The sequence below is a fragment of the Balearica regulorum genome, chromosome 2 (assembly GCF_011004875.1).
Source record: "Balearica regulorum gibbericeps isolate bBalReg1 chromosome 2, bBalReg1.pri, whole genome shotgun sequence".
Classification (NCBI taxonomy): domain Eukaryota; kingdom Metazoa; phylum Chordata; class Aves; order Gruiformes; family Gruidae; genus Balearica; species Balearica regulorum.
In genome coordinates this window covers 35159551-35182467 of record NC_046185.1, presented here as the reverse complement: position 1 = coordinate 35182467, position 22917 = coordinate 35159551, and the positions used below count along the sequence as shown (strand labels likewise).

General features: G+C 36.7%; 1 protein-coding gene across 3 annotated transcripts in view; it reads right to left on the bottom strand.

The window, feature by feature from the left end:
- The window catches only part of UBE2W (ubiquitin conjugating enzyme E2 W), a 48093-nt gene that overhangs the window by 23745 nt on the left and 1431 nt on the right, over window positions 1–22917 (bottom strand). For 2 of the 3 annotated variants that reach the window (XM_075743893.1, XM_075743894.1), the window contains exons 2-3: window positions 3520–3611; window positions 314–416 (exon numbers count right to left, since the gene is read on the bottom strand). In XM_075743893.1, coding sequence (XP_075600008.1) covers window positions 314–416; window positions 3520–3611 — 195 coding nt within the window. Of the gene's footprint in view, window positions 1–313; window positions 417–3519; window positions 3612–4207; window positions 4282–22917 lie in introns of all 3 variants that reach the window. The other variant, XM_075743895.1, reaches the window with a different exon arrangement.

The following is a 22917-nucleotide window of genomic DNA, read 5'->3' as shown; positions in this document are numbered from 1 at the left end:
GAAGGGGACGTTCCTACTCTGCTCTGTGTTGCTCTCTCATATGATATGACTATCAACCACAAAGAAGCCTCCAATTTACACTGCTCTTTCATCCCCTATGAAACCTAAGTAGACTGTCACAGCACTACATCTCACTGCAGAGTCCTTTTTAAAAGAAAGGGCATCTGCACAATGTGTTTAATACAAATTAAAGTAACTAAACCTCACATTAGGATATGCGGATGATACTAATATTCAGCAAGTGTCATGTAGCTATAACCTAAAGGTAGCATTAAGCAAGAAGTAAGAAAGCAAGAAGTAAGAAAGCAATTACCTGAGGCGAATCAAAAGGATACCGACTACTGAACTTAAATAGAAGCTGAAATTTCTCCCCTTCATATAGTGTTCCTGGAGCACCTTCCATGTCTACGATCCATCTAAGGAATGGGGAAAAAACTGTTAGTATTGTGTACTGACAAATTATAATTTTACTCCTGGAGCACAGGACTAATTAAATCAATTACCAATCACAGCCAAATCTTCTAAACTCTCCCTAAGTATCATAACTGTCACAAAAGTGAGTAACACGTCAAGCATATGTTAAAAAGAAACAAGCTTGGTATTTTACATACAGGCATTGTTAGAGTGCTGCAAATTATACAAGTAATTCTGACTTGAACTCAACACAGACCCAACAGTTCCCAATAAAATGACTGTTAATGTGAGACAACAGAGTTGAAACAAAAAACCTGTTCCAAACTTCATTCCTACACAAAAACAGGCTTGGAAGAAAAACTAGTACCCATTCTCTTTCATGTTGGTTTACTTTTCTGTCAAGGAAATCATCAATACAGTTTATTAAAATAAAATCTGTATCCAAGGAGGAAGGGCAACACTCCTCTTGCATTTAGGCTGGAGTGAAAAACTCAGGAATTAAATGGTATATAACCTGACAGGTAATGGAACCAAAACTGGAAAAGTTAATAGTAAAAAAAAGGAAAATGTCACAGAAAATTAAAAGCAAAACAAAAACAAAAAATGCTTTGCAACTGTAATAAAGATAACACCTCAACATACCACAGCATTCTTTTTCCTCTGCATCTGCTCCTTTCACCATACTAACACGGAAGTAACTGACAGGTGGAGTTGAGGGGTGGGGTGCTGGGTATAGGTTTTTTGCTGCTGTTGGTTTTGGGTTGGGGTTTTTTTAATCCAGTCAAAAATAGATGCTTTGCATATTGTTCAACACATACAGCAACACTCTGCTATCTAACTTCTGTCACCTTGGAGTTCTGTTGTTGATCACTTAATACCATTCTTTGCAGCATCACTTCCCCATTTTTGTCTTTCAGCTTTGATTGAGTTTTACACATTTGAGCAATACAATAAGGTAAAGAATCAGCAAGAGACTATAAAAAATGGTCAGATAAGATTTATATTAGACTCAAGTGAGGCATCTGAGATTTTTCAGAACAGCAATGTGTACAGAAAAGTCAACATCTCCTCCAGCTGGCAGTCTGATGATCCTGTTCCCAACCTCTCCATCCTCCTGTCTTTTTCACTCTCCCCATGTATTTAAGCCGTGCACATTTTTTATCTTCCCCTCTTTTCTTCTTTTTGAGAAAATTACTTCTCTACTGAACTGTTATGTGTCATACTCTTCAGGAGGAATGCATCTTCAACAGAAGCGTGATGATGGCTGTATTAGTGTTCCGTATTTTAATTTTGCGAAGGCTCCTTCAATTTAATCTACCTGCGCTCCGGACCACATATCTCTTCTTATGCCTTCTGCTTTTACATTTATATACATGCTGCAGCAATACTCTGCAGCTTTATTGGTCCTTGTGATCCAGAACCTTCATTTTCACTGTCAAGTTTTTAAAAGTTTAACTTACTAAGTAGAAGATAACTGTGCCTGGACATTGCTCCTTTTATGGTCAAGGAATCATTAGAACCCATCTTTCCTGTGTGCTTTGTGGTTTAGCGATCTCAAATTTCTAATCCTCGTGCATTTAAAATAGATGATTGCTTAACATTTCAAATGACCCAGTTACATCATGGGATCCAATTATTTTATTCAACATGTTTCAAAACCAAGCTAGTATTGCTACACAAACCTCTACTGCACCAGTCCAAACTGCAACTTGATTAATGAACTCAGAACATGCTACCTCGCATCAAAAACCCTCAAAGAGAGAAAATACAATGTTACTTGCCACAGAAAGCTTCTTAAACAGTGACAATTCCAAAATCTAGCATGATAGTAAACAGAAAGTTTTTATTTGTAAGGTATTGAAAGGTATAAAAATTGTACATAGCAGAAAGAGACATCATAAGGAAAATAGAAATCCCTAAACAGGGGAAAAAAAATAATCTGTGGGTCTTTTTCCATCTCATCTGCTGTGAACTTTCACTTAATAGCTGTTTTTTGTTTAAATGAAAAACACTTGGAATATTAGAGTCCTTCTTTCAGAAAATTTAAGTATTTTGCTTCCTAAAGAAAACCCAAAGTAAAGCAAGAAACACAAGCTGTAATTCAGCAGTTGTAGTTTATCATTATTTGTACCAAATTCTGGAAAGTGCTATTTCAATTTGTTTTAGTCATATACATCCGCATGAACTATCACAAAACCCACATCATTTAAAAAGCAATAGCAGTGTTTAACTCAGCATATACAAAGCTAAGAAAAGCCTCGTGTAACATCATCTGAGTGCCACCACCAAAAGGGCAGATGTGAAGCAATATCAGAAATCAGGTTATGTTTTTAAATTGATTCATCAATAATCAATAATACAGTCCAGAACATATAGCCTGAGATTCATACTTTTATACAGGTTTACATCTGCTAAGAATTTTTAACATTACCATAAAATTAATCTAAGAAAATTATCTAAAGGAAACGTCAACACAGTCTAAATCTTTTGAATTTCAGTCAATTTAAAAAAATATTTTAAATACCAGGAACAACACCTGTCCATTTCAATGGACAGAACAGAATATTTAACCATGTTTCTCTTTGCATTTTGCTAATCACAGAAAAAACTACAGTAGGAAGGAAAGTGCAAAGAAATGTCCCTAGATAACTTTGCTCTTTAAGAAGCTTCTTCCACTTCTTTTAGAGAGAGAAGGTAATGGAAATTAACAGCTACAAGATATACTCAACACAAATAATGGAGAAATTCTCAACCAGCCACTCCATTATTTCAATAGATTCAGAGGGCTTTCAGAGGTTAGTAGAGTAGCTATGAGAGATTGTTAAACTATTTTATTCCAAAATATGCAGAAGCTTTTATCAATTGACATTTTGTTAAACAATAAAATGCCTAAGAGAAATTTAATGAAATCACTATCCAGTTCCTGAGAGCGTCCAGCACGTTACTGCAATATGCTCATTAAGCAGAGCAATGTTTCACTCCCTAGACTAAAAACAAAAATTCAGAACGTTACTTGGAATAAGTGGTGGAAGTGGCACGCAGAGGACACTTCATTACTTACACTTTTCAGCTTGATAGCAAAAATAAAACAGTATATATACTTACTGTGTAATTGAATTCTGTACACTCTTTTCATTTAGAGTCATTCCTGGAGGTGGATCATTTTGCAATGCCAATAGTTCTTTTTGTAATCGTTTCTATAAAGAAATAGTACAGAATATTTGAAATATAAAGTTCAAGAATAAACATGCAAACTAAAGTACATTTCATCAATCACTGAAAAGTAAAAGGAATTTTATTTGAAAATTTAAATACAAAGTGAAACTGAAAGGTGAGAAAGAGTGAAGACTCCCCTGAAAAGTCAAAGGCAAAAAAAAGTCACAGGACAAACTTACTTCTTTGGTAAAATGCAACAGCACCTACATTTGCAACACTGCTAAGTGAAGAACTGTTGCATTACGAAATACACAGAGGTATCCAGTATTCTGTCTTATTACAAAGATGTCAATCAGAGCTCTACACATAGGAGTGAACATTTTATAGTCCCCTGATAGCATCAGATTTACAATTAATTCTCCAAGATTTTAACAGCACAACTCTTCTTCTAGCTGGCATCTGTGCAAGCCTTTGCCTTTCTCTAAATCATCCCAGAGGACAGAACACAAAACTAAAACAAGACTACGTAACTTGCAAAACACAAATTATTTTCTAACTTCATAGTAACTGCATCTTGGAACCTATAGAGTTGTAATATTTAGAAAAGTGTTACACCAGTAGCTCAGGTAATTCTTACCTATTTTGACAGGGATAAATCGGTATCTGCAACCAGCCTCTTCTATAACAACTACCAGAACCATTTCTTACAATCTATGGAGCAAGGAAAATGTAACCTCTGTGAAGTGCTCTCATTGACACTGCTTTCAGAGTGTATTTTCTCCATGTAAACAATTATGCAATATGTTTTGTCATTTCCAAGCCATCTAGATAATGGAAAGTTCAAGGCTTTCTCATTTCTTACTCTCCTGTTTGCTGTCAACAATTTTAGTGTTTACCGCCTACTAGTACACTTCGATCATCCTACTAGTTGAAATAACCTTACATAAGATTTAAGCCTGACCTAGCACTCAAGAGGAATAAATACATATGGTTGGGGGTTTAGTATCTAATTTTGATTCAACATACAATTTTTTAAAATGTAGGTTTATCACGCATTCGTAGCTGTTTCTTACTAATTTTCCAAACAAACTTTCTGATGCTTAGTAGAACTTAAAATCCAGAGGAGAAAATAAAAAGTGTTCATTTGTCAACAGAGAAGTGATTCAGTATCTCATTAACACCTTTGAAATAGGACTACAATAAATTCAGACACACAACTCCTAAAGAAAACACCCTCATACATTCACAATGTACATTTTGAAACAACTTTCTGTCTCTATCAAGCAGCCCCAAAAACTTGCTTTGGGCTTCTGTTTTGAAAGTTTCTACCTCGAACCCAAACCCACACTTTAAAAGTCTTTTATTTGCAAGCAATTAAATATGTTTTGAAGTGAAAAGTTCTGTCATAAAATAATTTTAAAGGCTGTTATAACTGGCATACGGATATAAACTAACTAAAAAAACAATGCTAGCATTTTTGTAAGAAAGCTATATACGTTGCTAACACAGTGAAAACCAGATTAGATCGCTAGTGTTCACCTTTTGCTCTCTGCACAGTTTAAGAAAATTTCAGATTATAAACACCAACAGTGTTTAACACTACCATTATGAATTAAACTTACTATTATGAATTAAACTACAAAAGAACAAAGTTCCAAAACCATTTGACAAATCCTGAATTTGAGGGGTGGAGATATTTTGAAGTCAATTCTCTTTCTGAGACTTTCCAAGACCATCATCAAATAAATCTCAATGGTAGTCAACCTGTGTATGCCTTGTCATATAGATCACCATATAGAGAAATATTTTAAATATTTCAGAGATGAGAACCTTATATGCTAAGGGAAAATTAAAACTCTTTCCCTTAAAGAGGAGATTTGGAAACATTAAGAAAAAAAATAGTAAAGAACAAATAATTCAGTAGTAGACCAACTATACAACTCTGTCTTTATAAAAAAGGAGCCTAACATCCATTTTAAAATTAAAAACCAGCCACATTAAGGTATCAGTATCTGATCAAGCACAGCAATTTGAAAAGAGGAAATTTTGTTTGTTCTGTAACCTACTAAATGTCTTATCAACACTTAAACTTATCAACACTTAAAATATAATCTCATTTGAAGTTTGAACCTTTGACTCTTTTCTCTAGCAACCATCTTTTCAGTCTAATACAGCCTCACTCTGTTATCCATCTAACCAGTGCAAAGATATTCTCTTTGATTGCTTCTCATATATAATATTTATAGATCTTTCTAAGAAAAAAAAAAAAAACCAAACCAAACAACTGACCAGTAACCGAAGGGGAAAAAAAAAAATTGTGTACTTGATCAGCAGAGTACCACTGAAGTGCTCTGTTCCTCTGATCTTAAACATTTGCTAACACTGTCAGAGGGTCCTGTCCATTACACACAAATAATACATACAGATAACACATTGCTTCTCATAAAAAATGATCCAAAAATGCATCCCAGGGAAGTCACAGAAGATACTATTTACACTTTGGGTCAAAAGTATCACAGTAAACAGAATTACATTTTTAAAGGCAAAAAAGAAATTATCATTTCTAAGTTAGCCAGTTCAAACAGGTTTCAACATAAGTTCAGTCTGACCCGCATTTGCAGCTCTTGGTGAGAACATAAATAAATAAAAAAACCCATCCATGTCATTCCCATTAAAGCTAAGAGGACATTCAGTAGAAAACAGATATATTATCTGACTATTAAGCCAAAGAAACCAAATAATATAAGTTCCCCAGAAAATCAAGTCTGTAACATTGCTAGTGTTGCAATGAAATGAAAACAAGCTTTAGCAAAAAAATGTATCACTTTGAAATAAAGGAATCCACAAAGAAAACCTGGCTATGATTACCTATTATGCATAGAAAATTCCAGTGCAATTCTGATTAACAGTAAGTTCCTAAGCAGAGCTCCACACTGGAAAGGCAGGGAGGGGATGCAGAGGTCAAGAAACTCACAGCTCTTCTGGACTTGTTCTTCATTCAGAGGAAATGTCCCAAACAGAACAAAGTATCAGCAAAAGCTGTTATGCCCTTCAGTAACCTCTCTAACCCTATGCCTATCTGAAGTATCAGCTGTGTTCTCCATTATACTTTGCCCTGATGGATTTCATGTATCTCAACGTTGCTCCCCTTCAGGGTAGGGCCAGGAAAAAAACAAAAACAAACAAAAGCTCAAAAATTAAGATCATCTCATCCCAGAATTGCAGGCAATCAGGATGGAAGACCAACAACTGCTATTAGAAACGGCACAGAATCATTTTCATTTTTATTCTCTCCAGCTATATTGACTATCTTAGATAACTTCCCTTGAAATTAAACAGCAAAAATATAATTTTATAGTAAGTTCCTAGATTTCTCCAGTCCCCATAATGACAAGAACTCTGAAAGTGTTAGACAGCTAAAGGGGAAAACAATGCTTTTAGAGATTTCAGCAATATTACTCAAGCCACTAGTCTAAAGAGAGAAGCAAGGCAAAGTCTTACACAAAGAGAATTACTTTTATTGAACCAACTGATACACATTTAAGATGTGATACTTTGGGGAATATAAGTCCTTATTTGTTTGGGGTTTTTTTTCCAACTGGAATAATAAAATATACTATTTTACAGTTCTCTACTATTCCATTAACCATGCCATACAAGTTAATCATACCTTATCTGATGAACATAGTTGGGTATCTTTAATAGGCTTTCACCAGACATTTTCAAAATTTCATTTGTTCTATCAGGCATCAACTCAATTATTTCTGTACAAACTTACAAACAGCTGCCTACAGACCTCTTCCAGAAGATGCTCGAGAGTACTCTATAGCAACTGAACAAAATTGTAGAGGGCATCACGGCCTACTAACCAGAATTCATTCAAATATTGTTTGGTTTTTTTGTTTAAGAGAGGGCCTAACTAATATTTAGAAAATTGTATTTTAATCAGCCTCTCTGATCAATGCATTCCAGTGTTTGACTATCCTCATGGTATAAAACTTTTCTTTTATATCTTATTGAAAGATGTCATGTTCCCACTGTCTTCCCACTGTGGCTCTGTTTTCCCTAGCACCCTCCCATCAGGTTGTTATAAGCATCAGCAAGATCTTCCATTTGCCTTCTCTTCTTAAGGCTGAAGAAATCCAGTCAGCCTCTCCTTGTACATCACGTAGCTCAGCCCTTAACCATCTTGGTGGCCATCTGTTGGACTCACTCCAGTACATCAATGTCTCTCTTGTTCTGGAACTCCCTAAAGACAGTACTCCAGATGTGGTCTCAACTGACAGAGAGAAGGGAAAAATCGCTTTTCCCAAACTGCTCACTACAGGCTGGCACACACAGCTCAATATGCAGCTAAGGATATTCAGAAAATTTGGAAGATACTCTCCAAAGATATTATGAAGTGGTTTTTTTTCTTCCTCTCTCCCTTACCACAACTCAAAATAATTTGTCTCATGCTGTGTCTCGTTAATACACAAAACTGGATTATCAGGAGCCAGATCTAGTTTAAATAAAAACAAAACCAACAACAAAAAAAACCCCACACAAACACACAACCTCTTAAATGAAGCCCTTGAAGGCCAGATTCATATAGTTTAATTAGGAAACTGAGCTCCTAGTTACCATAGTAATTCAGAAAACATCTAAAGTTTAAATACAACTTGAAATTAATTATTCAGTGTTTAACAATATTTGTACTAGCTGACCAAAGAGGTTACAAGGAACATTAATTTTCTCAGAGTAACACTAACCCTAAAGACTACTGCAATATCATGCACAAATCCAGAAACACGCACTCTTAACTTCAAGATAATTCAGTTGTGTACTTTTAAAAAACCATGATTCTGATATACCCAGCCCATACACGTTACGTACAAAAGGCATGCTGCAACTCTAAGTTTCTGAAATTAAGCATCTGAAAAGGAACAGGTTTCAGAGGAGAAAAGCCTTCCTTGTATTTGACAGCTATGAATACAGAAAACTGTTTTTCTGGTACAAAATTATTGAGAATAAACAGCAACATACATAGCAGGACAAAGTATAATGGATTAACACTTCAGACAATTTTAACTATCTCATTTGTTGAATCCCATAAACGTAGGACTTGAAGATACCTCAGGGAAGTCACCTCTCCATCTTCCTTACATAAGGATGGATCAAAGATTCTTAAAATATCCTTTTAGTTAAAAGCCTTTAACATTTTCCACATCATCCTATCTCTTGCTTTTATTATTGGAAGAATTTTCTTCACAGTAAGAGATCTAGGTGAGTAGAATAAATTATGTCAAATTACTTCTCTTACTCTTCAGTGATATAGAAGAGAATTCTTTCACTTAGTTCAACTTACTTCTCTCTTTCCCTAATCTTTACTAAACTAACCACATAATTCTTTCAACTCCTCCTCCTCCAAGTATCATTTTCTAAGCATTTAATCTTTGCTGGTCTCCAGCTAATTCCTTAAATTGTATTTTTATATATACGTATTTATATAAAAAGAAGAATGTTTCATCATGACATTTATGGGAATATATTCCAAAAGTTTTTTTTTCTTAGTAGCAGCACAATACTTTGACTCACATTGTCTGCACACATAACCCAGAGCCTCTTCCACACAAGCACTGATCAGCCTGCTACTCATTCATATTCGTAGACTGCCATTTCCCCTCTTCTCCCTGTATTAAATACTTTGTAGCTTTCTCTACTGAATTGCATGTTTTCAGTTTTAATTCTCAATTTGTTGTCACATATGTATTTTGTAAGAACACTAATATGCCAATCATCCAAGCCACTTTCAGAAAGTGTGAAAGCCAATGCAGATTGCCCTCAAAATATCCTTTGGTAGGTTCACTCAGCTTGACAGAACCGAACGCCGTCTCTGAATCAGACACCCAGTCGAAACAAGAGTGATTTTACTACAACCAAAGTACAACTGTGATACCTTGAGATGTGGTCTTTGTAGTTAAAAAAGAAAAAAAAATCCACTGATTTAGACCATATTTTTCTTGTTTGCTTATTCAAATGTCACACTACTGCAAGTCAAAAACATTTACACAGTCAGAATACAGCTACTGCTCCTCTTTCACAATAGTTACCACACACTAAGAGGAGCAAATCACATTAGTTCAACGTGATTCTTCTTCTGAAATCCATTCTGGCTACTTTTCATCTATGTACTCACAAGTTAATTGTCTATTATATCTTATAGGCATCAGAAACTGTTTGGTCCAGTGATTTCCAGAAGCCACCCTTTCACATGATACTAAAAGAATAAAACCAGTATTTATCATCTGGAAACTCAAAATAACTATCAAAAAACTCAGATTCAGTTGCTTAAACACTTAAAACAAAAAACAAAACAAAACAAAATAAACCCACAAACCAAAACCCACACAGCTGAATCCTATGTGACTGACAAAATATCCAGTGCCTAAAAGGCATTGAATCTGCCCTTTGTTTGGCACGATTTACTGCCTCGTTATTAATTTAAGTATCTGTATCATCTATTCTTTGCTTTCCTTTTCTATTTATAGGCTCATCCCTTTCTTCGTCTTTCTAGTGATTTATAAAAACCTTTCTTAACGCTTTTTAAATCTGCTAATTTAAAACAATGCACCATGGGTAAATTTCACTCGTATATGGTTTACCCTTTCTTTCATATTGAGCTTTAGCAGTAATTACTTATTTTCACTTTTCTGTTTTGCACAAAGCCTTTTCAGTCTTCAAGTCATCACATAGCTCCTCACGTAGCCATACTGACTTTTACTATATTTCCTATATTTTTTCCATTTTGAGACAGCTTGCCACTGTGAATTAGTATTTTCTTCTAGAAACTTGTAGCCCTTCAACACTCTTAATTATCAAGAGTCCTCCTTTATTTACAGATCTCTAGCTATGTTAAGACATGGTTATCTAAAGTCAATATCATTATTACTTTTGCTTTTCTTTCTTATCATGAATCAAGAATACCATTTTTTTTATCACCTACTCAAGTTGCTTTCAGCCTCTCAACCAGTTCCTTTAAGACAAAATACAAGCTAGTGCAGCTACTCACTCCCACAACAAGCTCCAAACAGATGTTTTCTACACATTGACAGGCTCCTGTGAGTTGTGCTTGCTGTATTGTTCTCTTCACATCACAAGATCATCTTTCCAATGTTTCTGCTAATTCGTCATAAAGTTTCATATAGAAACTCCCTTCCTACTTGTCCACTTTCTATTTAAAGAGACTGCAAAAGAAAACACGGGCTGCAATCATGGAGTTATTTACAAAAGGGGGAATAAATGCAGGATGCACAGGCAATTTTAATTTGATCTTTTCCTTATTTTCAGAGAGGATTTTATGTTTAAACACTCTTTTAATACAGCTTCCAAGTTTAACAAAAAGTATCAAATTGGTAAGAACATTCACCATCTAGAAGGAAACAGAACAGCAGAGTAGGAAGATCAGACACCTAAGACTGAGTAACACCGCAGCCCTTCAATTAAAGGAATAACCAGCTGCAAAAGGCAAAGAGTAGTGACATAACCAGTAGTTTACACAAGTATTTTCAAAAAAGTGGAAGTCTTTGAAACCAAGATTACTTACTTCACCAAACACCAGTTCCGAAAGAAAGTTTACAAGTAGCTGAGAAATGACTGACATAGCAATGGCTTGTATTCTGTTGCTAATTCTGTCAAATAGGATTTGTGCAACCCTTTCAGTTATCCTCCACAGATTTTCTAAAGTGTCAAGCTCATAAGACTTCTCAAAGCATATGGAGCAAAATCAAAAGTTTGGTTACTGTGCACCATTGAGCTAGAAGTTATGTATCACATAGATGTTTACTAACAGATACAAAAATCTTTTCACTGGTCTTTGTGCCCTGTCAGCTAACTCAAAAGGCAATACCCTATATTCCTAAAGTATATATGGCAATATCATCATCACACTCCCCAAAACCAGGGATCTTTTTTCTGATTCCACTCCTGTCATGGTTTAACCCCAGATGGCAGCTAAGCCCCACACAGCTGCTCACTCACTCCCCGCATGGTGGGATGGGGGAGAAAATCAAAGCGTAAAAGTGAGAAAACTCATGGGTTAAGATAAAGACAGTTTAATAGGTAAAGCAAAAGCTGCACACACAAGCAAAGCAAGACAAGGAATTCATTCACCAATTCCCACAGGCTGGCAGCTGTTCAGCCATCTCCAGGAAAGCAGGGCTCCATCATGCCTAATGGTTACTTGGGAAGACAAACACCATCACTCTGAATGTCCTTCCCTTTCTTCTTCTTCCCCCAGCTTCCTATGCTGAGCGTGATGGTATGGAATATCCCTTTGGTCAGTTGGGGTCAGCTGTTCCAGCTGTGTCCCCTCCCAACTTCTTGTGCACCCCCAGCCTACTCGCTGGTGGGGTGGAGTGAGAAGCACAAAAGGCCTTGGCTCTGTGTAAGCACTGCTCAGCAGTAACAAAATCATCTCTATATTATCAACAGTTTTCAGCAAAAATCCAAAACATAGCCTCATACTAGCTACTATGAAGAAAATTATCTCAGTCAAAACCAGCACAATCACAAACAAGGATCATACTCACAGACACAGGCAGGTAGAAAGACTTTAACCACAAACCTCCACAAAGCAACAGTGCAGTCAAAGATATTCTTCTCCTCCGCCATAAAAATTTATCTAGCTCTTGTAGGTATGTGAAAATTACCTTCCTCAATGCCTTTAAAAGGAGTATCACAATATCAGGTGTCTATTTCCAGTTCTAAGCCCACTGTCAGAACTCTTGCAACAGCTCTGCCCCTCCCTTGAAAAACTGGAGCCTAGAGAGTTAAAGTTTAACAAAGCTATATGCAAACAAAAACATGTACAGTGAAAAAAAGTAAGGCACCTTTAGTTATACGGGTCACCACCAAGTACAAATTATGTACCTATAGGTGAGAGCAACTAAGATAGCCAATGAATATTGTTTCAGTTAACATACTTCATAATTAAAGCAAAGCATACATGCACTGTTACATTGGCTTTTTTGATTAGCAGTAAAATATCAACACCATAATTCAATCAAGTTCAACTGTGTGCCCATACTCCTGGCTCATTATAACGTTTTTATTCTCAGTTCTGAGGAGATAAAGGTAAATGATACAAAGAAAATAAACCCAAAGAGAGATCAATGCATACGTTCAACTGCCTCATCTTTGCAACTCCTGAATATTCCACATTTTGATGTTTCAAGAAGTCATAGAATCATAGAATGGTTTGGGTTGGCAGGGACCTTATAGATCATCTAGTTCCAAGCCCCCTGCTGCGGGCAGGGATACCCTCCACTAGACTATGTTGCACGAGATGTGCAATGTCTTAAATGGGTAAACTAAATGATGAGCTATCTTAGCCAAATACTTTACCTATGAACAACCCCTAATATAGACTTGAAAGTCTATTTTAGAGATTTTTCCTTTTTTTTTTTTTTTAAAAAAAAAAAGAGAAAGGAATAGAAAAGCTGAGTTGTTTACACCAAAAGGAGATTCAGTACAAGACAGGATATATTAAGAGCAGTGGTAAGAGTTTCATAGAAGACAGCTAGGGGAAAGCAATTTTTTCTCTACCAATAGAGCAGAAACCTACCAGTAAAGCAAGACGTGGAACACGGGCAAACAGCTTCTCTTCATTTCTGCTGGAAGAAATGTTCCATCACCACACCTTCTTTTACCACTAACACCAGCTGTGATGAGCAATTAAGCTGGAATGCAGTGGTCTTCTCACCCGGAGTGGTAGAGATTACTAGCCATGCTCAGTTAGGCAGTATCATGAGGATATGAAGAAGGTGAAAGATGGAACAGTAACTTCACAGACTAGGAAGCATGGGTGTCCAAAACACCTGCACTTGAATTTTGTTAGAAACCTTCTTTTTCCATGCACTCAAATTCACTTTTCTTCGCTGCAATGATGTAAGAAAGGAGTAGCCTTCTAAAGCCAAGCTTTCCTAGACACTATAAACTCAAACCTTTATGTGGCTTGGAGATCAAAGAGGAAGAAAAAACTAACTGATAAATAGTTAAAAGTTAAAAATTAATCCCACAGGGGCTCCACTCTTCTATTTAATGTAGGTAAAGCTGCTGCACCCTAGGGAAACCTAACAATATTTCTTCGGTAACTACTAATGATTCTCTTCCACATCCAAAGACTAAAATGTACCCAAGCAAACCGTTAGCACAAAAGCACTGTGAGTATTATGATGAAGTCCTGGCAAGGAATTTACATTTCACTCATAAGCTACAGGCTGTCACCTCCTCCCCCATTCAAGTTACAAAAAGTTTGACAAAAAAAAATCCTTTCTGTTTTGAATAAGTTTTTACATGCAGGAGAGGGATTTTTTTTTCAAGCACTCCCTGGCTGAATGAAGATGAACAGTAACCTTGTACCAGAACAGGAGGAGTTGTTAACAGGCTACAACAACATTGTTACAACACCACCACGTTTCATAATCAAAGCTGTTACCAGTCTGTTAGTACAACCTACTAGACTGAGAGAGTAAGACCAGTAACAACTCTATTTTCAGCATTTTGGTTCTTCCATTCACATATTTCTTACTGAAAAGTATCTCAAATCCAGAATAGGAAGGTGTAAACACTGGATAGACAGTCTAGCTTTTCAAACAAAACTCCTCTACAGAAAATAATTTTTAACAGTGCAAGCGTTGCTGGAACTGATTGTGTGTTACACCTAACTTTAAATACCAAAAAGCTCTCAAAGATAAGGGAAACAAGGTAAAGATTAAAACCAGTGACATTTAAGAAAAAATTACCTGCTACAGGCCATCTTGCTACTGAAGAACTATAAAGAAAAGATGAAAGAGTTCCTACAAATTAAAAAAAAAAATCCTTTGTTTCCTAACCAATCAGGTCATTCACGAAAGCCCCCGTGGAGTATTTCCCATTATTCAGGCAAAATCATTTGGCCTGGGTTCCCAAACCCACAAATCACCCAGATACTTGATTATCACAATCCTGGGTGATTTTTTCCTAATCAAATTTTTTATGGTAAGATTTAATCAAGGCTGCAGGAAGGAAAGATAATTACCTGGATGTGCCAAATTAAAGCTTCAGCAGGACACGTAACAAAACAGCTTCAGAAAATACTCTGTCCATAAAAAATAATACCAGGATTTGAATTTGAAGAATTGTTTTTCAGTTTTATCTATTTTTGGCTGAATATCAGGTTTTCAATCTGTACTGAGAATGCAGAAGCAGATTAGTCTCCTCCTCCTCATTTCTAATAAAACATGTTAACATCTGGCAACCCAGTTCTAATGTTATTTTCCGAGATCAATCCATACTTCAAGTCCTGAATGTCAGGCATTTTGTACATTTCTCTCTTTTTAAAGGAACTGAAAGGCAATGCATGAATCTTTTAATGAGCTACTTACAAACAAGTTTCCACCATTAATCTTTCGTTCTTCTGAGCATTTAAAAATTTCATTAGGTTATGGACTTGGGGGGGGGGCAAGGGTGGGAGGAAGGATTGTTGATTTCTCAGTTTGATAACAGAACATTATCTTCACATGCTCCAAGATATTCTAAAATATTTGACTGGAAGGTCAAAGCAACACAGCCCTCTTCTACAGGGAATAATATGCTTGACTTAAACTCACCAAGAGACAAGCGAAAAAAACACGGAGAAAAGGCGCCTCTGGGGAGATCTAATTGCGGCCTTCCAGTGCCTGAAGGGGCCTACAGGAAAGCTGGCGAGGGACTGTTTATGAGGGAGTGTAGTGACAGGACAAGGGATAATGGGTTTAAGCTAAAGGAGGGTTGATTCAGATTAGATGTTAGGAAGAAATTCTTCCCTGTGAGGCTGGTGAGGCACTGGAACAGGTTGCCCAGAGGGGCTGTGGATGCCCCATCCCTGGAAGTGTTCAAGCCCAGGTTGGATGGGGCTTTGGGCAACGTGATCTAGTGGAGGGTGTCCCTGCCTGCGGCAGGAGGGGTTGGAACTAGATGATCTTTGAGGTCCCTTCCAACCCAAACCATTCTATGAAAATCAACCTGAAATCAGAATTACAGTATAATTAAAGATAAACCAATAACCAATAAGGTTGGAAAAGACCTTTATGATCACAGACTCCAACTCTTAACCTAGCACTGCCAAGTCTACCACTAAACCATGTCCCTAAGCACCACATCTACACATCTTTTCAATACCTCCAGGGATGCTGACTCAACCACTGCCCTGTGCAGCCTGTTCCATGATTGACAACCCTTCCGGTGAAGAAATTTTTCCTACTATCCCACCTAAGCCTCCTCTGGTGCAACCTGAGGCCATTTCCTCTTGTCCTTATTGCTTGTTACTTGGGAGACCAACATCCACCTGGCTACGACCTTCTTTCAGGTAGTTGTAGAAAGCAAGAAGGTCTCCCCTCAGCCTCCTTTTCTCCAGGCTAAACAACCTCAGTTCCCTCAGTCGCTCCTTATAAGACCTGTTCTCTAGACCCTTCACCAGCTTCACTGCCCTTCTTTGGACACACTCCAGTACCTCAATGTCTGTCTTTGGGGCCCAAAACTCAACACAGTACTCAAGGTGCAGCCTCACCAGTGCCGAGTACAGGGGGACTATCACTTCCCTAGTCCTGCTGGCCACACTATTTCTGATACAAGCCAGGATGCTGTTGGCCCTCTCAGCCACCTGGGCACATTGCTGGCTCATATTCAGCTGACTATCAACAAACACCCCCAGGTCCTTTTCTGCCAGGCAGTTTTCCAGCCACTCTTCCCCAGACCTGTGGTGTTGCATGGTGTTGTTGTGACCCAAGTGCAGGACCCAGCACTCAGCCTTGTTGAATCTCATACAGTTGGCCTCAGTTCATTGATCCAGCCTGTCCAGATCACTCCGTAGAGCCTTCCTGCCCTCGAGCAGATCAACACTCCCGCACAATTTGGTGTTGTCTGCAAACTTACTGAGGGTGCACTAGATTCCCTCATCCAGATCATTGATAAAGATATTAAAGAGAACTGGTCCTAATACTGAGCCCTGGGGAACACCACTTGTGACTGGCTGCCAACTGGAGTTAATTCCATTCACCACAACTCTTTGGGCTGAGACATCCAGCCAGTTTTTTTACCCAGCCAAGCGTAAGCCCATCCAAACCATGAGCAGTCAGTTTCTCTAGGAGAATGTTGTGGGAAACAGTGTCAAAGGCTTTACTAAAGTCCAGGTAGACAACATCCATAGCCTTTCCCGCATCCACTAAGCGTATCAGCTTGTCACAGGAGATCAGGTTGGTCAAGTAGAACCTGCCTTTCACAAACCCATGCTGACTGGGCCTGATCATCTTGAGTGCCATCATACAGCATGTACAGGACAATCAGGTGATCTCCATAACCTTCCCTGGCACTGAGGTCAGACTGACAGGCCTGTATTTCCCCAGATCCTCCTTCCGACCCTTCCTGTAGATGGGCATCACATTTGCTGACCTCCAGTCAACTGGGACCTCCCTGGTTAGCCAGGAGTGCTGATAAATGATGCTAAGTGGCTTGGTGAGCACTTCCACCAGCTGCCTCAGTACCCTTGGGTAGATCCCATCTGGCCCCATAGACCTGTATGTGTCTTAAGTGGTGTACCAGGTCACTAACCATTTCCCCTTGGATTATGGGGGCTTCATTCTGCTTCCCTTCCCTGCCTTCCAGCTCCACAGTCCAAAAAGCTTTTTGCCAGGTAATCAAATTTTTTACAATGAACTTGTCATTTTAAAGCAAATTAAGCAAAGCCCACTAATGAAGAATAAAATGAAACTGACAGCTAGTCATCTGCTTTATAAATGGAGTCTTCAAATGTACCAACACCCAGCACAAGCCCCATGCAGTACTAAAGTCAAACAAATAATTTTATCTTTTAAGGACAAGAATCTGGCATTACTTGAACTGCTTCAGTTAAAGAAATGAATTTAAGACAATAGCAAGGGCTGGCACAATGAGGGCAACCATACGTCTACTGGGGAATTTCTCATCCTTACAAAAATCATTCCAAAGGTTGATAATCGAGATAAAATGCTGTATTCTGACAAAAAGCATTTCAAAAAGAGAAGGGGCAAAATGTTGCAAGCTATAAACTGTAAAAATATTTAAAACTCATCAAATCTATATCCCTAAAAACAACAGGGAGAGAATTTATTACTTAGGAAACCTCAGTCCATTCAGTTTCCTTGTCCCTTCTCATTATTGCCCACCAATTTCTAATGAAGAAGAAACAAATAACTCTATGTGAACAAGCAGCATCAAATTCTATGAAACATTTTATTCCATCAGACTTTTAGAGACAGTATTTGCTATACTCTGTAAACTATTATGAACATTTATTGACATATATACAGGATTTTTTTTCTTGAGGCTGATCAAGCAGTATTTTTAATTAAGTTGAATAAAAAGGATGACAAACAACTTTGTAATCACCCAAGGAGAAACAGAATTATTTTTCAATACTGTGTATGAAAGGATGAATAGCTGGTATTCTCAATGAGATTATTAATTATGAAAAATAAGGCGTCTCAATTCCTCAAGTGCAAATTATGGGGTTCCCTCCCTTCTTTCCCTGCCACCCCAGACTGATATCTGTTTTTCATTCCAGTGATTAAGGTCACCTCAGAGGAAAAACAAACAAAAACAAAGAAAAAACCTGCAAAGGCTGGCACAGATTCCAGAATACCTTTTGAACACCCTCAACTACCAAAAGCAGGCAGAATACAGGTTACCTGACCTTCATTCTATCACTAATGATTGCTTACTGGCTCTTCTTATTTTAAAACATTTAATCTATTAACTTTCTTTTCTTTTTTTTTTTAATAAATGAAATTGTAACTGGTTTAAATGAACATATAGTATTGTCTCGTCCTCCCTTCCAAGGGGAAAAACCCAACTGACAGTTCTGTCACAGTCATTTGCTACTTCAAAACCACGCAAGATGCACAAATTTTTTGTCTCCAAGTACCAAAAGACCTTCATCGCCCTCTTCCCCAGTGGAAACTTTGGCCTGCAAACTCCTTGAAAGGTTACCTCTTGGTTGTAAACCAAGGCTACATAAGAGACATGATCATTACATCAAACACATTTGTATTTGTTGAACACAGCCATAATTATGGGTGAGTTCAATGTTAAGTTGTGCCTTCTCTCTTTCATATTAATGAGGGTAATTTAATCACATAATCTCCAGGAGTACCCACCAGTATAGGCTATACCTGTATATCATATACCGAAGATCCTTTAGTATGAAAGCCTTAGCTCAGTAGAATTTGAGCAAACAATTAAAGAAAGTGCTCGATCACCGAGTTTCGCACATTGTTTGAGCTAAGCTGCTTTAGCTTATTAATTACAAACTCACAGAGCTTTCCAAGGGAGCAGCTTAACAAGACAACATTCCCTGGCTTTTACAAATCTATTGTCTTCTCTTTTCCCCTTCTCAGAGCTTGAATAGCTAGGGCTAAAAGCAAGTACAAGACATTATCAAACTCTGAGTAAAAAATGTTTATGATCAACTGGAGTAACTATTCTTTACAATAAATATCTGCCTGCTTTTATTTTCCTGGTTTAAATCATACACATATTCATGAGATAGCAACATTCAAAGAGACAAAGTTGAAAGCATTCATGGTTTATAATTTAGCTATATAGTTGGTCTGTTTAGAAGAAAAATCTGCTGATAATGCTCAGGGACACTGGTTTCAGTAAACTTGTCTACTACTGTTTTCTCAGAAGTGAATTCTTCCATTCTAGCTCAAAAATTGTGCAGTTGCTGCCCAGCAAAGTGTTTCCCAAAATTCTATTTACACAAGCAGATACAAAAACAAGCAAGTGTCCTTAGGGCCTAAAGCCGTAACTTTGATTTTATTTATCATTACTGACTTAAAGACTGTAAATTTTAAGCTTCATTTGATACTCATCTCACTTTAAAAGTTTATTAAAAAAACTCCCCAAGATTAAACTAACTCATCTTGGTAAAATAATTATACATTTTGCATTTATCTTATTTTACTTAGCATGGCAATATGCCAAAGCTAATATACCACATATCAGTACAGACTGATAACTGAAGGTTACATAAAGGACTAACAACCTCTTAGTGGACAGGAGAAATGCTTTTTATTCTCCACTCATTCTGGTCTCAATTATGGTACTTGCATTTTTCAGTTTAAAAACAACTGAAATTTTAATCTTCAACAGTATTTCACCAATGGCACCACTAAAAACTTCAAGTTGTTACTAACTACCAATAATTTCTTTGTGTTTATATCCCAGAATTCGTTATATAATTACTGTAACCACCCATTTTCTTTTTATTTTTAAATATTTTATTTGAAATAACATGAATCCTGTACTGTGATGTTTAGCAGTACAGAATACATGTGCATCATCATTTAAGTTCCAGTCGACTGAAAGCTTTCCTAACTTAAGGTTGGGTTTGTTGGGATTTTTTGGAAGCTATATTAAAAAGTTTAGAACTTTTTCCTGAACAAAGCTGTCAAATAAGTAAAGAGAAAATTATTTCCAAATTATTAAGTAAAAATGCTGCCAATATGGAAGAAAGATTAAGCAACTGTCCTGAGAACAGCTGGAAACACAGAACTTCCACTGAGACTAGAAGAGCAGGTAAAAGAATAGAACCAAGGACGTTTAACTGAATGTGGGTATAATCCAGAGCATAGTATTTTCTTATGGCTTGTATACTCATCACCTACCCCACCGGCTGAAAACACTGGGGTGAAACCTGTGGGAAACTTTTGTATTGCTACTGGCTTGTGTTTTGTGATAAAAGTTTCTCAAGCTAACATGAATTCTGCATTGTCATCTAGTACAATTATTTTATTAAATGGCTGTTTAGACATGCATTTCGAAAAAAAAAATCTATTGCTGGAACAAGACTTTTCAAGCAGCACTTTTTATTTTGATGTGTGCATGTATTTGATGGTGGCTCACCAACAGGCAGTTTTCAAGGGCAAAAAAAAAATTCTGATAATACAAGTGCATGGTGAAGGCTAACATTCTACACCCTTTACTAAAGCTGTTCGTGTCACTAATTACATTAGCTCTGTATTTAATCAGACTTAAATATCTACATGTACAAATCTCATGTGTCTAACTTTAAAGGAAAGACCAGAGGTTACTTTGGTGATAAACTGCAAACCTAAAACTGCTCCCATAGATGTGTTTGTAAAAGCTGTTTAAATATGTACAATCTTGAAGTAACCTGGTATTAAAAACGAAAGGAGGGGAAAGGCAAAATGGTAGTAATTAAAATGTCAGCAGTTACGGATAAAGTCAATCTTTCGAGTTTAAGATGCAAATAGCTGATATCTGTGCGCTGAGGAAAAGGCCTTAAGTATCTAACACTTTGTACAGCAATGATATATTTTCTGCACATTTTCAAGTGAACTTCCTTGTTTCTATTTCTTACCTGCTCTTCTATTCTTAATGTAAGTTCGGTGTTTCCAGCTCTTCCGAGAACAAGTGTTTATTGCCTATTATTTCTTCAGTATTTATCACATTTTTATGTTATGTGTAGCTTTAAGACTTCAGATTACCATACCTAAATTTCTAAAGCAAACCCATTCTACTCATCTACACTAGTGACAACTTTTCAGAATATTTATGGGGGCTTTTTTCAGGAAAAAGTTGCACAAGCTTGGGATTTTTCTGGGAAAAATCTTGGAAAAAAAATGCTTTTCCTTCAAGGTTTGTTTGGAGGTTTTGTTTGTTTTTTAAGGGAAAAAAAAATTATCATTTGCTTAAAATGATGCAAACCAGGTTTAAACCAATCCAGCAGTGGCAAATTTGCCACCACTTTGGACAACACTGTGGTTAGAAAAGAAAACACATGATCTTGTCAACATTGGCTTCTATTATTCTAGAAAAAAAGTGTTACAGAAAACTACCATTAAACAATGTCCTTGCAGACAAAGATCATAACAAATTTAAATAATACCCATAAAGGCTCAAACTCCCAAGTTTTACAAGTTACTATGCATCAATTGCACCCAGTAGCTCTTTAGGTTGATGTTCATTGGCAAAAAGAGGTGATTTGGACTTAGACTGATCAGATAATTCTAGCTTTAAGTTAATCAGAGAAATTTCAGTGGATCTGTAAAAATAAGATGTAATTAACACAGGGCATCCTAGGTTGCTGTATAAAATTATGGCAGTTTAAGAAGTAACTAAAACTTAATGTACCAATATATCATTCTTATCAGAAATATGAGTAATACTGCCATAACAGTACAGTGATAGACTACTGGTATAGTTAGAGACTGCAATGAGTTGCACAAACATTTCAGTTAAACATCGGGTATTTAAAAACACTGTATAGAATCAGAAAAAGGACGTCTCCTTTTTTATGTCAGGCAACTTACATATTAAATGAACCTGAACTGAAAAATGCTTAAAATTATATACAACAGCTTCCTTTGCAAAATGTTTTTTGCGCTAAAGATTCAAATGTTAATTAACAGAAGAATTCAGAGCTCACCTGGGAAGGTGTCTACTATTGAGATACTTACTGATTTTACAATTCACTTACTAATTTTTTTCATTTATGCTTCCTGTTCATTTTAAAAAAAAAAAAAAATCCCAGACAATTTGCTAAACTACATTACTAAATTCATAGTTTACTAAACTTAGGAAAAACTCATCCAAACAGTCTACAACTAGAAACATGTAAACAAAAAAAACTCCATAAATTTCCTTGAATCTCTCATAAAAAAACCAGTAGAACACCATTTAAAAAAAAAAGAAAGTGTAATCTTACAGCTGGTATTTCTAAAATGAAAGCAATTACAACATTAGACTTACCATGGCCATACTTTCAGGAAGTGAGTACTACCCTCCACATATAACTTACCTTACTTTTAGGCAACATTTGTCATTCATGTATCCTAAACAACCTCACTTAATTTATAATCATTATTTCCCCTTTACAGGGGGAGCAAAAGGAATGAGGGTGAGGCAATCAGCAGAAGGTTATTTACCAAGCTAGAGACAGCAACACAGCACAGGTTTACAAAGTCCCACAAAGTGACTCCTTCAAGCTTCACCACTGTCTTTTCCCTATAGTTTTCACAGTTTTATAAAAGATACTGCATAACAAAATTATTGCCTCTATTTTGCAGTTATGCTTGTAAAAGTCTGAACATTAAGAGCATTACAAAAATGCATTTGCCAGACAGAGCTGATAAAATGAAGGCAAATCAGACTATCTGTCTAAACTACTGCTAAATGAAGAACATTCTGTAGAGTATGTTCAAGTTCTTGATCCCGTTTCATTTCAATAACTCGGAAAGACACACCATGATTTTTTTACGCTTCTAAACTTCATGAGCAGAATTTTTA